Source organism: Panthera onca, chromosome B2 (assembly GCF_046562875.1).
Source record: "Panthera onca isolate mPanOnc1 chromosome B2, mPanOnc1 haplotype 2, whole genome shotgun sequence".
Classification (NCBI taxonomy): Eukaryota; Metazoa; Chordata; class Mammalia; order Carnivora; family Felidae; genus Panthera; species Panthera onca.
Window position 1 is genome coordinate 37,016,171 of NC_138343.1, and position 20,268 is coordinate 37,036,438.

Genomic DNA, 20,268 nt, shown 5'->3' on the forward strand with positions numbered 1-20,268 from the left:
TTGTTTCTTTTTTTGGTGAGAATGTTTAAGTTCTACTCTCTTCGTAAAATTTGATTATATGCTGTAGTGTTATCAATTATAGCCACCATGTTAATCATCAGATCCTCAGTCCTTATTCATCTTTAGCTAAACGATTGCTGCCTTTTACCAAACTCTTCGTATTCCCTCACCACCCCCAGCCCCTGGCAATCACTTTTCTGCTGTTTTTACAAGTTCAGCTTTTTTAGATTCCACATATAAGTGGCATCATACAGTGTTTGTCTTTCTTTGTCTGCCTTATTTCATTTAGCATAATGCCTTCAAGGCCCATCCATGTTGTTCCAAATGGCAGGATATCTTTCTTTCTCAAGGCTGAGTAATAGTCCATTGCATATATATACCATATTTTCTTTACACATCCATTTATTGATGGATGTTCCCATATCTTGGCTATTGCAAATAACATGGGAGTCCAGATATCTCTTTGAGACCCTGATGTGGGAATTGCTATATCATATGGTATTTTTATCTTAAAATTTTTTTGAGGAAATTCTAGACTGTTTTTCATAGTGGCTGCACCAATTTACATCCACACCAACAGTGCACAAGTGTTCCCTTTTCTCCATATCCTGGCCAACACTTGTTATCTCTTGGGTGTTTGTTTGTTTGTTTGTTTTGAGAATAACCATTCTAATAGGCGTGAGGTACCATTTCACTGTGGTTTTGATTTGCATTTCCCAGATGGTTAGTGATAATTGACTACCTTTTCATGTACCTATTGTCCTTTTGTGTCTCTTCTTTGGAAAAATGTCTATTTAGTTCCTTTGCATGTGTTTTAACTGGATTGTTAGTTTTTCGCATTTTTGTTGTTGTTGTTTTTGTTGCCATAGGCTGCCTTTTCATTTTGTTGATGGTTTTCTTTGCTGTGCAGAAGCTTTTTACTTTGATGGAGTGCCACATGTTTATTTTTGCTTTTGTTGCTTATGCTTTTGGTTAAATCCAAAAATCACTGCCTGTCAAGACAGCTGTCAAGGAGCTTACCCCATGTTTTCTTTTTTTAGAGTTTTACCGTTTCAGGTCTAAAATTTAAGTCTTTAATCCATTGTGAGTTGATTTGTGTGTATGTATTTAAGATAGGTGTCCAGTTTCATTCTTTTGCATGTGACAGTCTAGTTTTCCCAATACTATTTATTGAGGAGACTGTCCTTTCCTCATTGTATGTTTTTGGCTCCTTTGTATATTCTTGCTTCTTTGTAAATTAATTGGCCATATGTCAGGGATTTATTTCTGGGCTCTTTATTCTTTTCCTTTATTTTATTTTATTTTATTTTATTTTAAATTTCAATATAGTTAGCATACCATGTTATATTCCCTTGTTTCTTCTTGATAGTATTAAAATACTGATGTGAAAACAGAATACTGGGAATATAAAAGGTGGAAAGGAGTTGATAACTTTGAAACTATTAAGTAAACATTGAAACAGCTTAATATTATTAATTTGGGGAAGGATTAATTGGAATCCTTATTTCCCATCACACCCTGCAATAAATTATGAAGTGGTCAAAAATTGATCATTACGGTTCATCTCTAAAAAATATCTAAAAGAAAATATATAAGCCTATTAATTCTGATTGTGCATACATTTATTTTGATTCAAGAAAACAAGTGTGACATCAATAATAAGTATGCTTTCATGTGTTCCAGAACGGGGAAAAACTTATAATGAGAGACATCTTGAAAAGATAATTATCCATGCTATTTAAAATAGCATAAATAGGGGCGCCTGGGTGGCGCAGTCGGTTAAGCGTCCGACTTCAGCCAGGTCACGATCTCGCGGTCCGTGAGTTCGAGCCCCGCGTCAGGCTCTGGGCTGATGGCTTGGAGCCTGGAGCCTGTTTCCTATTCTGTGTCTCCCTCTCTCTCTGCCCCTCCCCTGTTCATGCTCTGTCTCTCTCTGTCCCAAAAATAAATAAATAAAAAAACGTTGAAAAATAAAATAAAATAAAATAGCATAGAGAAAGGTAATTAAATAGTAAATATGAAAAATACAACTCTAGAAAGCTCCACTGACTTGCTGTTTAAAGGAGATGCTAAGGTAATTTACAGGTGAGGAAAAAGTATGGTAAATTAATATAAATTTAGGTGAACGGCCTTAATCTTGGCAGGACCATGAGGAAACAGGTATAATGACACCTTCCTGGTGTGAATCAAAATATGACTTGCTTTAAAATAAATTAAAGTAAAACACACCATTTTGACTTTCAACAGGGTCTTCTGCAGTATTATGATGACTTATGTCAGGAAGTGCCTTCAGTGTTTGTCAATCTGATGACCCCGAGAATGAAAAAGGTTGGTAATGCTGAAGGTTTTATATTGATTTCCCTGGTGTTTAAAATTAGATTCCCGTTCCACAGATTATGGATTTTATCTATTCTTGCCTAGATCCGCCATCTTTCTAGTTCAACATTATAGCTCTATTTCTCCTATAGAATGATTTCTTGTCAACAAGTTTTGTTACCTTTGAAAAACAACTAAATCTAAATAACGAGCACTTTCTAAGAATCCATGATTCTTCATGGACAGCCGAAGGTGATTAAAAAACAAAGTCACCTTTACCAAGTATAATGGAGAGAAATAAAATTAAGGAAATATAACCTATAATATTTCCAGGTAATAAAAAGAAAGCCTTTTTAAGTAAATGCAAATGTTGTTGTTAATCATGGAAGCCGCTATGTTTTTTTTCTTTTCTTTTTCTAGGTGGAATCTGTGTTGAGACAAGGGCTCACAATATTAACATGGTCATCTTTAACACTAGAGAGCTTCTTTCAAGAAGTTGACTCGGTTTTGGATATGTTCAATCAACTTTTAAAGAAGGTATGATAAATACATTTTTTTAAACTACATACATTAATACTCAGGCTATAAATAATAGTTTGCTTATCTATGAAAGCTATTTAAAGGATGTGACTCTTAACTAAAAGGACATCTATTGAGTTAAAAAAAATAATGCTTTATGTTTCTCTAACTGCTTTGGGGCCTTTTCATGCAGAGTTGCGTTGTTTTTGTCTCTGAATTACTTGCCTTCAATATGTTAAAATGGTAGTTCAACTCCACAGTGTAGTTTAGAAAATGGAATAATTGTAGACTGTGGAAAATGGCAAAATGGAGTGCTTAAATATTAATACATCTAATGTTAGTTAGATGAGGCATTCACCTAATGGAAACTGTCTATTGATTTCTGCCATCTTTTCTACATAGAACATGCATACCTTCTTAGATGTGCTTTTCTCTGATGACAGCAGGGTCAATAGACAAAACTCAGAGGCTTGAGAGTCAGATAAATCTAGGTACAATGATCTGCCTTTTGCGTTCCTTCCCAGGTTACTTTGCTTATCTGAGCCTTTGTTTCTTTAGCTGTAAAACTTGGATAGTAATGAGTCATGGGCCAGAATAAGGATTAAAAGAGATAACGTATATCAGATTATGACATATGTTGCTGCTCTATAAAACTTTAGTTCCACGTCAAGCTTTCTTTGTAAATGTACTCCTACAATTTCCACCAAATTATCTTGGCTCAGGCCCCAAGTTTCAAGATACAGCCCTCTAAATTATTTTATAACTCAAATAAATCTTGGATGAAAGAAGAGTTTTCCTCTCCATGTTTTTTCTTCTTGGTAGATCAGCGACTTGTGTGAAATGCATATTGATACAGTTCTAAAGGAGATAGCCAAAACTGTGTTAATTTCCCTGCCTGAAAGTGGTGCCACCAAAGTAGAAGATATGTTGACACTCAATGAGGTATGCATTTATGTGTTATATTTTAATCATAGAAATACTGGCTCATATACCTAAAATGTGAATTTATAATCTAAACGTGGAAATCTCTGTTAGTAGTATATAGACATCCTTGCTTTTTTGGAAATCCTCAGATTCAAAGACTTACAAGACTTCAACAACTCAAGTCCATGGCCACACCCTAGATAGGATCTTACTAATATCCTCAACCTCATGCTTGAGTTTCCTGGGGTTCCTTCTGTCAGTGGTTTACTGCTCTTCCTCCTCTGTGTTTACTCCCAGGGCAATATTGATTACCTCTTGGTTTTAACTACCACATCCTTGCCCTTTAAGCCACTCACAGAAATCTGGGAGTCCTTTGGAGTCCTTTTCACACTCCCATTTCCTACCTCCAGTCAGTCTTCAGGCTTCAGGCCAATTGTCTTCAAGCCAGTTTTTGCCTTTTACTCCAAATCTGCTTGAATTAATTGCTTCTTCTTCTCCATACTTACTACCCCTTTCTTAGGTCATGCCCTTAAGGCTCATTTTGAGTTTAGTGCTTGATGTTATGATCTGACTGGTCTCTCTTCTCTATATCTGGCTCCATCATATCCATTCTCCACATTGCCACCAAATCTGATTGTGAAACTCGTGATCTTAAAGCCTTCAACCAGCAGTGGCATCTAGTCTCCATAGGACAAAACCTAACCTCAGCATCACATTATACTGAAATTATTTGAGTATCTATTTATTCTCCATTGGCTCAAAATTACAAAAATAGGAACTCTAACGGTCTGGCACATAACACATAACACACATAACACAATCTCTCCTAGAAGTACTCACTTTACATCTTGAACTGGACTCTTTTATTTCTTGCCTGCCATGTGCTTCTGCTACACTTACTCTGCTGGTTTGGGTCACCTTGCTAGTGTCCTTTTCAAGACAACCAAGGGTGCCTCTGTCTCATGGGCTCCAATCCTGCCTATGGGATACAGGGTCCTTTGACCCTGTTGCTATGGAAATTCAGCTTCTTCTTTCCAGGACACCTCTTCATGCCTTTAGGGGTTTGGATAAGCCAGTTGGCCTCTTGCCTCAGGACTAATTAGACATGAGTCAGCCCGTTCATCCCCAAATTCTAGAGGACATGGGTCAAGTTCTCTGAGTAGTTCTTTTGAAGGACGCTACACTTATTTCTACCTGATCTCTACCAATGATCAAGCTTCCTTTCTATAATCTCAAGATGGGCAAAGGGCTAATGGTTGCCTCCCCTGCTACCATTTAAGAATTCACTTCTTCATAATATGTAGGACCTTAAAATCATTTGTTCCCAGCACTGGGACCTTGGCTGTAACAGAGACAACACTAAATGATCCATTTTTACATCCTGTTCTTGGAGCATGCAAATTTAAAATGATTGTGTCTTCCTGGCTATTCGTTCCATCATTGTTAAGCTTTTTATCCTTGAAGTTTATTGTGTTTGACATTAATGTAGCTACACTGGCTTTGTTCGGTTATTATTTTCCAGATATATCTTTTTCTATTCTGTTTTTTTTCAACCTTTCTGGGTTCTCCTATTTTAGGTTTTCTCTTATAAAGGATATTTAGCTGGATTTTGTATTTAATCTCCTGTAAAAAAATCTATCATTTTTTTTTACAAATTACTATATAAATTTAATACACTTCCAGTTAGAATTCCTATACAATTCTTTTCATAAATTGTATTAAATTTATATTATTTTAAATTAATTAATAATAAGGAATAGGTAATAAAAAATGAAAATACAGAAACCCATTGTAATCAAATTAATATGGCATTAACAGAAAAAAACATAATTTAGAGGGACAAAATAAAGAATCTAGGAGAAAAAAAATCACAATAAAAATTAATACGTGTCAAAGATAGTATTTTTAGTTCAGTGGGGAAAACGATGGATTATTTAAATGGCGCTGGCACAATACACTGTTTCTCGGGAAGCAAATATGATTAGGTGCCTGTCTCTCTTTTTTAATTATTGAAGTATAGTTGACATACAATGTTATGTTAATGTTTCAGGTGTACAACATAGTGATTTGACAATTCTATACATTACTCTGTGCTCACCATAATAAGCACAGTCACCATCTGTCACCATACATTATTACAATATCATTGACTATTATGCTATACTTTACATCTCTGTGACTGATTTATAACTGGTGGTTATAATTCCTGTCACCTATTTTGCTCATCTCTCCAGAAAACAAAAGCACCAGTTTGTTTTCTATATTTATGAGTCTGTTTCTGTTTTGTTCTATTTGTTCATTTGATCATTTGTTTTGTTTCCATCCATGTTGTTGTAAATGGCAAGATCTCTTTCTTTTTTTATGGAGGGTAATATTCCATTGTTTATATATACCACATCTTCTTTACCCATTTATCTATTGATGGGTACTTGTGTTGCTTCCATGATTTGGCTATTATAAATAATGTTGCAATAAGCATAGGATGCATGTATCCCTTTAGATTACTGTTCTTGTATTTTTTGTGTAAATACCCAGTAGTGTGATTACTGGATCTATTTTTAACTTTTTGAGGAACCTCCATATTGTTTTCCACAGTGGCTGCACCACTGTTTGGATTTTCACCAGTGGTGCAAGAGGGTTCCTTTGTCTCCATGTTCTCACCAACACTTGTTTCTTGTGTTTTTGATTTTAGCCATCCTGACAGGTGTGAGGTGATAGCTCATGGTGGTTTTGATTTGTACTTCCCTGATGATCAGTGATGTTGAGCATCTTTTCATGTGTCTCTTGGTCATTTGTATGTCTTTTTGATGTTAAGTTTTTCCATCTTTTTTCAGTGGAATCCTTCAGGCTGGCTTCTATATTTTTAATATGACTCCAGTAGTTTTTGAAAGCTTCCTTGCTTTCTGGAACTAGAAGGTACCTTACGCTCATCTTGCACATTTCCTGCCCCAGATCTGGGATCACCCATTTCTCTAGTTAGCCCTCATGCCTTTCCATGTTACCAGTGGAAAATGGTACCTGGAGATCACAATCTGGGTCCTATGAAAGGCACTCATTTTAAACTTTTAGTCATTCCTTATAGTATTATTTCTACATCTCTAAGTAATATACTTGGGGTGCTATTTCTTGAGTTAGCAAATGTGCATATTATTTTCTTCCTGCTTCAATAAGTGAGCATTTAGCTTTTTGACCCTATCCTCTATCACTCCTCTCTTGTCTTCTCAATATAGTTATAAAATTATTTTTAGTTAAACAGTGATGGTAAGTAGCAACACTTTATTATGGCTGTGTAAATATCAGCCAATGCAGAATCAAGTACTGTACATACAATACATCTTTTCTTATACAACTTTTTGTTTTCCCTAGGGGTTCTAATTGCCTTTCTTTTCACATTTTCCTTCAAATACGCTATTATTTCAGAGTCCCATTTTTCTCCCAAGAGACTTCCTCTCAGAGACCTCTGAATCCCTATTTCAACCTGAGTTGATTACTGTCCAGGTCAGCTGCAAAATTGTAAATCCAAGACTCTCCCCCATCTGCTCTTTTTACTGGATTCCATATTATTCTATGAGGGAGAGCCCTTCAGATTCCATAATGATCTTTTCTCAGCAACTGAAAATTTCCAAAGAAGTCTCCTGTTTCCTGCCCCAGGGGCTAGGGGTAATTTCCTGCCTGCCATTTTCTTCTCGCTCATCCTAGAATCTCACTATATGTGTGTACTTCATACCAGGTCCTACTTATAAACAAACACAATTAAAAGGGGGCAGGGAATACCTATATTGATGTCCTTCTTTTTGTTCCACTTATAATGATAATCATCTTCTATCGGTATGTACCTATAATTGTTGTGACACAGTCAACTGCTCAGTGGGGAAATATTCACACTTACCAGATCGAATTTACTTTGAAAACATGAACCAAGAATTTTTATATGCATAGAAAGAGAAACAGATCCCACAAATCAGGGAAATTGGGACAGATTAAGTGTGAGTGGGTGTGAATGTGGCGATTGCATTGACATCACAACAGAAGAAGTTATTACTATTAGATAAGTGTTAAGTCTTCAAACTGCAGGCAGAGATACGAGAGGTGGAATTTTGAAGAGTGCTTTGCCAGTCAGTATGCCCCACTCACTTGCGTCAGAGGTATCTAAGGTCTAGTGATATGTGGGCTGCCTTTGCATCAGGTAGGCCATTAATAGTGAAGGCAGAGTAAGATTTAAAATGACCGGGAAAGTCTAGTAATACTCTGGACAGAATTAAGTTTTGGAAACATGCACACATAATGCTAATGTTGGGGGGGAGGAGGTTAGTTTGGGCCAACCAGTGGTTTCAGACCATATTTGGGAACCAGGGATATTTGTAGTCATTCAGTGGCTTCAAATTGGATCTTTTGCTCTGTGACGCTGAGGCTGGGACTCTGCAAACATTTACCTTTGGCCAGCTGGCTCCCTTTTAGGTTTTGCCAATAGTGCTGCTAGAAGAAGGATGGAGGAGAGAGAAGGGACTTGCTCTTTCCTGTTTTTCTTCCCGTTCCCAATACAGTCAGACGACCTCTCTTAACTGGCAGTGGCAGTTAATCCTAGGTTCTAGCTTTTTCCAGTCCTTCCAGGACCAGCTTCTTGTGCTTCTCAGATGTACCAACACCATGACGTCTCTCTCTGAGCTCCTGAGGCAGTAGCACCAACTGGGCAGTTCCCTCACTTCCCAGCTCTAGGTATAAAAACTCCAGCCTCTTGCCTTTGCTCTCCCACTCCCCAGGTATGGGAGCTGCTTCCTGAAGTAACTCTCTGTGTGACCTTTGCATCCCTTTTGCCTTTTTTGGTCCTTTAACAGTTGTTTCACCAATTGTCTATATTAAATCCTCTCATTCTGTCGGTTAAAATAGCTGGTGTGGCATCTGTTTTCCTGACTGAACCCTGACTGACATATCTGATTCTCGATAGGTATACAAATGGAATAGAAAATCAGGGAAATTTGATTCAAGTTATGATAGGAAAACTGGTAAATACATTAAAGGTTGTTAAAAGTCATTTCAACAAAATCACCTTGGCTCCATAGAGACAGAAAATAGATTAGTGGCTGCCAGATGGGTGATGAGGAGGGACTACTAATGGGTATGGGGGTTCTTTGTGGGGGAAAATGAAAATGTCCTGGAATTAGATAGCAGGGATGGTTGTACAATTCTGTGAATATACCAAAAACCAATGAGTTGTACACTCTACAAGGGTACTTTTTGTGCTATTACATTATGAATTATATCTCAATTAAAAAAAGAAAGAAAGAAAATCATTTTGACTGTCTTTCCAGTCTGTCCCTGGACTTCCCCTCAGTATTTCAGTCTGTTCTTCTCTGAGTTCTAAGAATGGTCCATGGAGAAAGTTTTCGACCTCTTTTCAAAATCTAGGTCCTCCAGATGGGCTCTAGATCCCACACCTCCTTGCCCTCCTGGCAACCTTCCTCCCCTAGTCTTCTTCCCTCTCTTCTAGATCTTCAACTTCGTCCCCTCCACCGGACTCCTCCCCCTCACAGTGTAATGTGCCAGATTATCTTTTCGTTGCCAACAAACAAAAACCTTCCCACACCTCCCTTCACTTCTCATTCACAACCAAACTTCACCAGCTTCTCGTGCGTGCTGTCTTCACTTCCCCATCTTTCAGTTCCCATCTCCATTTGCTTTCCTCCAATTCCTAGCTTAGGTGATTTCTGGCATGGATTATTATTGGTAATAACTTTATGGAGATGTGGTTCACACACCATGCAATTTTACCCATTTAAAGCGTACAATTCAAGGGTTTGAGTTTATTCACGGAGTTATACAGCCATCGCCACAATTTTAGAACATTTATAACACAATTTCATCTCAACCTCTCTAGCCCTAGGCAACCACTAATCTGTTTTCTGCCTCTTTAGAGTTGTTTGCTTTCCCTGCTTATCTGAAGTGGCTCTTACCACTGGCATTCCAGTGTTTACCACTGTGGTGAATAAATTGGGAAGGGTGGAATGCTCCCATTTATTTTTCTCTCTCTAAAATGTGGTGGACATTGTAGATATGTCAAAAGGTCTATTCAGTTTTATAGACCAGTTTTCTTTTCTGAATTTAACTACTTCTCAGCTTCTTCCCAAAGCCTATTCGAAAAGTTCAGAAAGGCAGAGCACAGACTTTTAAATCAGACAATGCTGGTTGTAAACTCCTATGTTTACCACCTGCTATGTGATTTTGGACAAGTTACTCATTCTTTCTGAGCCTCAGTTTTCTAATTTGTGAAATGGGGACAATAATATTACCCATCTCAAGCAGTTGTCATTTAATTAAATGAGTTAATACACATAAAGCTCTTAAATTGATGCCTGGCATAAGCAAGCACCGTGCTCACTTGCTCACTTAAAAGCCTTATCTCGTTTGAATCTCAAAGCAACACTTTGGATTATCTTTTTAAAAACTTCTCATTTTCAACTTTTGACATCATTATCTCTCCTGTCTTTCAGCCTTCTTTCTTTCTTTCTTTCTTTCTTTCTTTCTTTTGTTTTTCTTTCTTTCTTTTTTTAAGTACACTCTACCCCTAACACAGGGCTTGAACTCATATCCCCAAGATTAAGAGTTGTATGTTCTACCGACAGAGCCAGCCAGGCACCTCTGCCTTCTTTCTTTTCACCATATAAATGTGAAGGTAGATGTTTATGTGTGATTGAATCAGGTAAGTTTTTATTTTTCTTTCCTCTTTTTCTTTGCTTGGGCCTTCTCAGGTATGCCTTTAGCCATTGAGAGTATGGGATCTGAAACATTATGCTATTGGCAACTATCTCTAGTTATTTTCAAGTGCTGTTAATTATAGTTTTATAAATTAAGTTTCACAGTATTTTTAAGCATCTGTAAATTAATAGTCATTGCTTTATTTAACAGACATACACAAAAGAATGGGCTGATATCCTAAACCACAAAAGTAAGCATGTGGAAGAAGCTGTCAAAGAACTTATATTAATATTTGAAGCTATTTATGAAGTTAAGGACAGTGGGAAAACAGCAAAACCGTTACCGGGTAATTTTGCTAGTTCTAAAGTTTGAATTGCAAGAGTTATAGATATGTTTTCAGGTGGGTGCCTTCTGCTTAGCAGGTACCAAGATTCCAGACTCCCTGAAGGAAAGCATGTGTTCAGCATACACCACATCATTTGCAGAAACTGCTTAGGCACAGTGAAACTGTGCAGAAACTGCTTAGGCCCTTTTTATATCAACTAGAGAATAGTGGGAATCAGGACCAATGCTGCAAGCAGTCTTAGGCTTGCTATTGTTAATCTCTCTCTGTCTCTCTTTGTTTCTTTCCGGTACAGCATTCTAAAATGTCTGGAGACATTTTTAGTCATTGTGCATCATGGGGAATATTATTGGCATCTAGTGGGTAGAGGTCAGGGGTGCTGGTGACAGCCCTACAGGGCACAGGACAGCCTTCAATAACAAAGAATATCAATAGTGCTAAGAATGAAATCTTGCCATTTGCAACAATATGGATGGAATGGATGGAACTAGAGTGTATTATGCTAAGGGAAATAAGTCAGAGAAAGATGAATGTCATATGGTTATATTCGTATGTGGAATTTAAGAAACACAACAGATGAACATAGGGGAAGGGGAGGAAAAATAAGATAAAAACAGAGAGGAAGGCAAACCATAACAGACTCTTAAATACAGAGAACAAACTGGGGGTTGCTGAAGGGAAAGTGGGTGGGGATGGGCCAAATGGGTGATGAGCATTAAGGAGGGCACTTGTTGGGATGAGCACTGAGTGTTCTATGTAAGTGATGAATCACTGATTTCTACTCCTGAAACCATTATCACACTATATGTTAACTAACTTGGATTTAAATAAAATTAAAAAAAAAATAGTGCTGGGGTGCCTGGGTGGCTCATTCTGTTAAGCATCTGACTTCAGCTCAGGTCATGATCTCACAGTTCGTGGGTTCGAGCCTTGTGTCAGACTCTGCCAACAGCTCAGATCTTGGAACCTGCTTCGGATTCTGTGTCTCCCTCTCTCTCTGCCTCTCCCCAGCTCACGTTCTGTCTCTCTCTGTCTCTGTCTCTCAAAAATAAATAAACATTAAAAAAAATAGTGCCAAGGCTAAGAAACTACGAGTTTAAATAAGTATTGACAGCATGTTTTCTTTTTCTTTTTTCCACTTAGTTTGTCTACTTAGTTTAATTAGCTTTCTTCAGAAGTGTCGAAAACCCCAAATATCAGCTTATTAAGTTAGAGTATTCAAAAGGTAAACACATATTTTAGAAAGATAATATGTAAAATGCTCTTAAAATTTTTTTTGAGGGGGGGAGGGGCAGAGAGCGAGGAAGAGAGAGAATCCTAAGCAGGCTCCACGTTCAGAGCAGAGCCTGATGCAGGACTCCATCTCATGACTGTGAGATCATGACCTGAACTGAAATCAAGAGTCAGGCACTTAACTGACTGAGCTACCCAGGTGCCCCCAAATATTTTTAATTCTGTATACTAAGCTGCAGCATATATAAGAGTGTATTTCTTAGTAGAATTATGATTCTATTGAGATGAGTGATTTAAATTGAATTCAAAGATGATTCCTACAGAAACAAGTCTTAAATTTTTAAATTAAGAACTTTTAATTTTTTTTAATGTTTATTTATTTTTGAGAGAGAGAGAGAGAGAGAGAGAGAGAGAGAGAGAGAGAGACAGAGCACGAGCAGAGGAGAGACACAGAAACCAAAGCAGGCTCCAGGCTCCGAGCTGTCAGCATAAAGCCCGACACGGGGCTCAAACCCACAGACCATGAAATCATGACCTGAGCTAAAGTCAGATGCTTAACTGACAGAGCCACCCAGGCACCCTTAATTAAGAACTTTTAAAGAAGGGGTTTCCTAGGAAGGTTTGGCCATATGGAATAAATCAAATGCTCAATACTAAAGGTTATATTTTTGTTTTATCATTTATCTATAGAACAGAGGAAGCATGTTGCTTTTGGAAGTGAAACAGAAGAGGGTGAAAACCCTGATTATGAGACTAATATCCTGCCTCAGGCTGATTTTAATGATAAAGAAGATGAATTTAAGAAGGTATTTGCTACAAAATAACCTCATACAATGTATTAGAATTATTACTCCTTGGATTATACATGACCCCCAACTGGTGCTTCTTCTAGGCAGTTCTGCAGCCGACCTGTATGGACTTACAACCAATCTGGACTTATAACAAAATCCAGAATATATAATTTTCAATGCTACACTGTAGGATCTGGCAAGATACAGCAAATCCTTTTAGTTTTCCCCAACACTATCACCTTTTAATGTGATTCTGTCCGTACAGTTATATATAATTATCTCCCTCTATTGTGATTGACCATGTTTTCTTATATAGTAAATGTCATACTTCTGGGATTGTAGTGAGAATTCATTTGACTCAAGATGTTTTTAGTTATTGTATTGAATAGAGTTAGGTATATTGCAAGGCCACATTTTGATTCATTTGAGCCCCAAGGATCTGCGTTTTTCACTAGCACCGCAGATAGACTGTGGACTCCTCCCCAGGAGAAACCCTGGGTGGGCAGAGTTTCAACACTGTGTTGAGATGTATTGAGAGTGGAGGTTGAGAAGGACTCATGGGGTTTCTTGTTCCTTTCTAAGCCTCACCCTTGCGGTCATGCCTCAGTTGTAAATGCAGCTCCCACATGTGTGCTAATCCCTGCTTTCTCCTCCTCCTGTCAGTTTTCTTTTAATCCCTCCTATTCACCTTCTTTTCCTTCTTTCTCTATTTTACACCTCTAACACACACTGTAATACAGTTTTGGAAATGAATAGCACACATCTGTTCTGCTTTCACCTTCTTTGGCAAGAAGGGTATCATCAATGGATGGAGAAGCACTTCCCCGCTAGACTAGATTTTAGCTGTTGATTTCTTCTCAGTACCATGCTCCAGGCGGCCATTATCAAGCAGTAGGAGTCAGCTGGAGTGAGGCAGTGTATGCCCATGCCAGCCATCCTTCTCTTCCTTTTTAAAAAAATATTTATTTATTTTTGGGAGAGTGCAAGCGGGGCAGGGAGAGGAACAGATGATCTGAAGTAGGCTCTGCGCTGACAGGCTCACAGCGGTGAGCCAGGATGTGGGGCTGGAACTCACCAACCAAACCGGGAGATCATGACCTGAGCTGAAGTTGGTCGCTTAACCGACTGAGCCACCCAAGTGCCCCAGTCCTTCTCTTCCAGTTGCATTCCCTTTGACACTGGCTGGGGTCCCTAGAGCAAGTCTGATTATCATCAAAGGAGGATCATCAAAGTTGGAGGATCACTTGAAGTTAGTTGCATTAGTGCAGTCACCGCCTACATAGCCTCTGCCTCTCCCATCCATCATCCTCCACAGTGCTGCCAGAATGGTCTATCTAACATAAAAAACTGACTCTGTCATGCCTGTGTTTTAGCCTGGCAATTCACCAGCCCTGATCATATTTCTCTTTGCTCATGCCTGATAACCCTGTCTTCTGATCCAACTCAACCTGGCTGGTCCACCCTGTCTCAGAGGAGCAGGGCGTAGAATGGAGAGGAACACTATGGCCAGAGCCTGGCCCTGGAGGTGTGACTCATGACTCACCGTGCAAGCAAGACTTGGGATCCAGATCCCTGCCCAGGCTCAATACTTGTCCTGTGTTCTGACCAATAAACTTGGTGACTCCTCTGGAGGGAAAGAAGGGCTTAGACAGAGGGGCAAACCATGGTCCCAGGATGGTGGAAGTTTTATCCCATATACATTTGGTACTGTACATTTTAAAATACATTTATCCTCTAAGCTGAGCTTTTTGTTTATTTTATTTTTTTCATTTTAGTGTGGAATCTTTTATTTATATTATTTTTTTAATATAATTTATTGTCAAGCTGGCTAACATACAGTGTATACAGTGTGCTCTCTTGGTTTTGGGGGTAGATTCCTATGATTCATCGCTTACATACAACATTTGTTGCTCATCCCAACAAGTGCCCTCCTCAATGCCCATCACCCATTTTCCCCTTCCCCTCTCCCCATCAACCCTCAGTTTGTTCTCTGTATTTAAGAGTCTCTTATGGTTTGCCTCCCTCCCTCTCTTTTTGTAACTATTTTTTTCCCCTTCCCTTCCCCCATGGTCTTCTGTTAGGTTTCTCAAGTTCCACATATGAGTGAAAACATATGATATGTCTTTCTTTGACTGATTTATTTCACTTAGAATAATACCTTCCAGTTCCATCCACATGGCTGCAAATGGCAGGATTTCCATTCTATCTCATTGCCAAGTAGTATTCCATTGTATATATAAATCACATCTTCTTTATCCATTTGTCAGTTGATGGACATTTGGGCTCTTTCCATAATTTAGTTATTGTTGAAAGTGCTGCTGTAAACATTGGGGTACATGTGCCCCTGTGAATCAGCACTCCTGTATCCCTTGGGTAAATTCCTAGCAGTGCTATTGCTGGGTCATAGGGTAGATCTATTTTTAATTTTTGGAGGAACCTCCACACGGTTTTCCAGAGCAGCTGCACCAGTTTGCATTCCCACCAACAGTGTAAGAGGGTTCCCATTTCTCCATATCCTTGCCATAAGCTGAGTTTTTGAAAGATAGACTTATGCCCATACCCCCCGAGCATTAAGAAATGTACCATACTTAATAAGTGGGCCAATTTTTGAGGATTGAGCAAACCAGGATTATTTTGAATAAGGTGTTTTTGAGCTTTTGGCTTTTGAGTAAGGTCTTACAGTTTACTAGGGGGTTTATGAAATGCAGTTATTCAAATATTGTTTTTTGTTTAAAAAATACACAAGTAATTTGGGATTGAAATTATTTCTACAATATGATTAAAATTGTATAGTTTATTATTTATCTTCACATGTCACTTCTAATATTGTATTATTGCTTTGGGGTGTTAAAGTTCTTATTTTCGACACTGAATTTAATAGTATTTCTTTTTTAAATGATTTTATTTCCAGGTATACAGCTTTATAATTTGACATCTGTATACACTACAAAGTGATCACCACCACAAGTCTCATTACCATCCATCACCATACAGTTGACCCCCTTCACCCATTTCACCTACCTGTTAACTCCCTTCCCCTTTGGTAGCCACTGGTCTGTTCTTTGTATTTATGCATTTGTTTTGTTTTATTGTGTTTGTTCATTTGTTTTGTTTTGTTTCAGATTCCACATGTGAGTGAAATTGTATGGTATTTCTCTCTCTTAGTCTGACTTACTTTGCTAAGTATAATCCCCTCAAGGTCCATCCATGTTGTCACAAATGGAAAGATTTCATTCTTTTTTTAAGGCTGAGTAGCATTCTACTGTGTAAATATACCACACCTTCTTTATCCATTTATCTATCAATGGACATTTAGGTAGTTTCCATATCTTGGCTATTGTAAATAATGCTGCAGTGAACATAGGGGTGCATATATCTTTTTGGAATAGTGATTTCATATTTTGGGGACAAATACCCAGAAATGAAAGAGCTGGGTCATGTGGTAGCTATATTCTTAATGTTTCCATAGTGGAAAAATTAACTGACTGAGCCACCCAAGTGCCCCTCATTTAAAGCAATTATTGATTAGAATATACCTATTGCCATTTTGTTAATTGCTTTCCGGCTATTTTTGTAATTTCTCTCTGTTCCTTTCTTCTCTTTCTCTCTTCTCTTGTGGTTTGATGACTTTATTTAGTGTTCTAAGTTTCTCATTCCTTTCTCATTTTCTTTGTATTTTGCTTTGTGGTTGCTCTGAGGCTTACGTAAAATATCCCATTTGAATAGTAGTCTTTTTAAAATTGACAGTAACTGAATTTAAACACATTTCAAAACTTTACTTTTTTCTGCCCCACTCCTGCTATTTATATTTTTGGTGACACACTTTACATCTTTTTGTTTTATACTTCCTTTAATTATTATAGTTTAGCTAATGTTACTGCTTTTGTCCTTTAACCTTCATGTTTGCTTTTTATATGTCAGTGACTCACTACCTTTGTTATATATTTACCTTTTCCAGTGAGATTTTTACTTCCATATGGTTTGTTATTATTAATTAGTGCCAATATTTTTCAGCATAATGAAATCCCTTTTACGTTTCTTTAGGGCCAGTGTAGTGGTGATGAACTTTAGTGTTTGCTTAACTGGAAAGCTATTAATCTCTCCTTAAATTCTGAATGATAATCTTGCCACCTAGAGAATTCTTGTTTGGAAGTGTTTTTTTTTTTTTTTTTTTTTTTCCTTTCAGTTCTTTGAGTATCTCATGCCATTTCCTTCTGGCCTGTAAAGTTTCTGCTGAAAAATCTGATTGCCTAATGGGGTTTCCTGTGTATGTAACAAGTTGTTATTTTGTAACAAGGATTATTTAAAAAATTTTTTTAATGTTTATTTATTTTTGAGAGAGATAGAGAGAGACAGAGTGTGAGTGGGTGAGGAGCAGAGAGAGAGGGAGACACAGAATCTGAAGTAGGCTCCAGGCTCCGAGCTGTCAGCACAGAACCCCATGCAGGGCTTGAACTTATGAACTGTGAGATCGTGACCTGAGCCAATGTCGATGCTTAACCAGTTGAGCCACTCAGGCACCCCTCTTTATCCTTAACTTTTATCATTAAAAAAATTTTTTTTTATTTAGAGAGAGAGTGCAAATGGGGGAGAGGGGCAGAGAGACAGACAGACAGAGAGAGAGAGAGAGAGAAAGAATCCTAAGCAGGCTCCACACTCAGCATGCACCCTGACGTGGGGCTCAATCCCACAACTGCAAGATCATGACCTGAGCCAAAAGCAAGAGTTGGATGCTCAACTGACTGAGCCACCCAGGTACCCTGGCTTTTTATCATTTTAATTATAATGTGTCTTGGTGTCGATATCTTTGGGTTCATCTTATTTGGACTTCTGTACTTTGTGCACATGGATATCTGATTCCTTCTTCAGACTAGGGAAGTTTTTAGCCTTTATTTCTTTAAATAATTTTTTCTGGCTCTTTCTCTCTCTTCTCCTTGTGGGATCCCTATAAACACTTTTTCCACATGATGTTGTCCCAAAGGTCCCTCATGATAGTTTGATTTTTCTTAATTCTGTTTTCATTTTGCTGCTTTGGGTGAGTTCCACTGCTTTTCTTCCAGCTCACTGATCTGTTCTTCTACTTCATCCAGTCTGCTGTTGAACCCCTCTAGTGTATTTTTCAGTTCAGTTATAACTTCTCTTTGGTACTTTCTTTTATTTTCTCTTTTTGTTGAAGTTTTCATTGTGTTCATCCATTCTTCTCCCAAGGTTGGTGAGCATCTTTATGACTGTTACTTTCATCTTTATGACTGTTACTTTATGACTGTTTACTTTATGACTATTGCACTTTTTATCAAGTAGATTGCTTATCTCTCTTTCATTTAGTTCTTTTTCTGAAGTTTTTTTCTTGTTCTTTTGTTTGGAACATATTCCTCTATCTCCTCATTTTGCCTAAGTCTCTTGTGTTTGTTTCTATGTATCAGATTATTCATCTGCATCTCACAGTCTTAAAGGAGTGGACTTGTCCCCAGAATTTCAGTCTCCTCCCATCACCAGAGCCAGACACTCAAGGGGTGTCTCTTATGTGTGCTCTGTGTGCCCTTCTGTTGTGGCAGGGCTGTGATTGTGGCACAGTGGTGGGTAGACTTGTCACTCAGTCTGGCTGTAGGACATGGCTATGACTGCTGTGATACCATGTTGGGGAAGTTGATCTTGCCATGCCATCATCTTGACCCCAACTTTATTTTTTAAGTTTATTTATTTATTTTGAGAGAGGGAGAGAGAGAGAGAGAGCATGTGAGCAGGGGAGGGGCAGAGAGAGAGGGAGAGAGAGAATTCCAAGCTCTGTGGTCTCAGCACAGAGCCTGACATGCGGCTCAATCCCACAAACTGTGAGATCCTGACCTGAGCTGAAATCAAGAGTCAGATGCTTAACCAACTGAGCCACCCAGGTGCCCTGAAACCAACTTTTAATATGATTTCTTGTTACAGGAATGTAAAGAGGTCTATGCTTTTTTCTCTCATCAATTGCTAGACAGTCTTCAAAAAGCTACACGGTTATCTTTGGACACAATGAAAAGAAGAATATTTGTTTCAAGGCAAGTTGAAAATATGCTAAATAAGTCTGGTAATGCTATCATAACATAATGCTAATATTACCTCTTATTTTGATAAATTTAAATTTAAAAATATAACATTTATGAAAAGACTATATTAAAATATATGTGTAATACTGTAAGAATAGTGATCAAATGAACAGTCATGTTCCTAACATCCAGGCCAAGACAAAGAACATTGAACACCAGCATTCCCCTTATCAGTCCTTTCTCTGCTCACCCAAATGTAGTAACCACTATTCTGAACTTCATACTTATTATTGTCTTGGTTTTCCTTATAGTTTCCCAAGTTTGTATCCCTAATCAAAGTATTTAATTTTGCCTGTATTTATGCTGTTGTCAGTGTGATGTTTTTGTGATTCATCTATGTTAATATAATTTATTTTCACATAGGTATACTTGGAGTATACACAATCTGTTTATTCTCCTGGTGATGGTCATTTGGGTAGTTTCCAGCTTGAAATATTCTGAATAAAGCCAATGTAAATATTTTCATACCTGTCTCTTGCTACACTTGTTAAGAATGGAATAGTTGGGCCATGGGGTATGTGAATAGCTCATTTAACCATGCAGTGCCCAGCCTGAGAGTCCCCATGGCTCCTCATCCTTGCAGACAGTTGGTATTTTTCAATTAGAAAATTCTTGCCAAGAATGGGGCGTGAAATCTCATCTCACTAGGACTTAAATAATCATTTTCTTGGATACTGATGAGATTGAACATATTTTCATGGCTGTGAGCCATTTGTGCCTTCTTTTCCTTGAAGTTTCCTTTTTTTCTTTTGTCATGTCTTGTCTTGACTAGGCTTGGCTTCTTTCCTTCCTTCATTTCTTTATTTTTTGCCAGTTTTTTTCTATTGGATTGGACTTATTTATGGAAGTTCTCAATATATTACTTTGTTGATGATAATATAGCAGATATCTTCTCCCAGTTGTACCTGTCATTTCATTCTCTTTATGGTATCTTCTGCTGAGTTTAAAGTATTCATGTTTATCAATATTTTCTTGGAAACATTAAAATTCATTGATCCTTTCCTTGTGATTTTTATGTCTTTTAAAAGAAATCTTTCCTTACCTCATGACGTCTTCTAAAATTTTATACTTTTGTCTTCTATGTTTAGGGATTTAATCCACATGATATTGATTTTTGTGATTCTGTGAGGTAGGAGGCCAATGTATTTTTTCCCATAATTGTAAGTTAACCAAACAAAAGTTGTTGAAAAATTAACTTTTTTCTTTGAGAGGATTAAATTACATTGCATCTATAGATCAATTTGGAGAGAATTAGCATCCTTATAATATTGAGTCTTCCATCCAGAATCATGATTACCTCTCCATTTAAGTCTTCTTTACTATTTCTTAATGAAATTATATAATTCTCCGTGTAAAAGTCTTG

General features: G+C 37.7%; 1 protein-coding gene across 1 annotated transcript in view; it reads left to right on the forward strand.

Moving 5' to 3' along the window:
* The window catches only part of DNAH8 (dynein axonemal heavy chain 8), a 330,443-nt gene that overhangs the window by 74,611 nt on the left and 235,564 nt on the right, over positions 1-20,268 (forward strand). The window contains exons 20-25 of the mRNA XM_078446877.2: positions 2,248-2,328; positions 2,737-2,853; positions 3,658-3,777; positions 10,663-10,798; positions 12,719-12,834; positions 18,751-18,857. Of these exons, the coding sequence (XP_078303003.2) occupies positions 2,248-2,328; positions 2,737-2,853; positions 3,658-3,777; positions 10,663-10,798; positions 12,719-12,834; positions 18,751-18,857 (677 nt within the window). The remainder of the gene's footprint in view (positions 1-2,247; positions 2,329-2,736; positions 2,854-3,657; positions 3,778-10,662; positions 10,799-12,718; positions 12,835-18,750; positions 18,858-20,268) is intronic.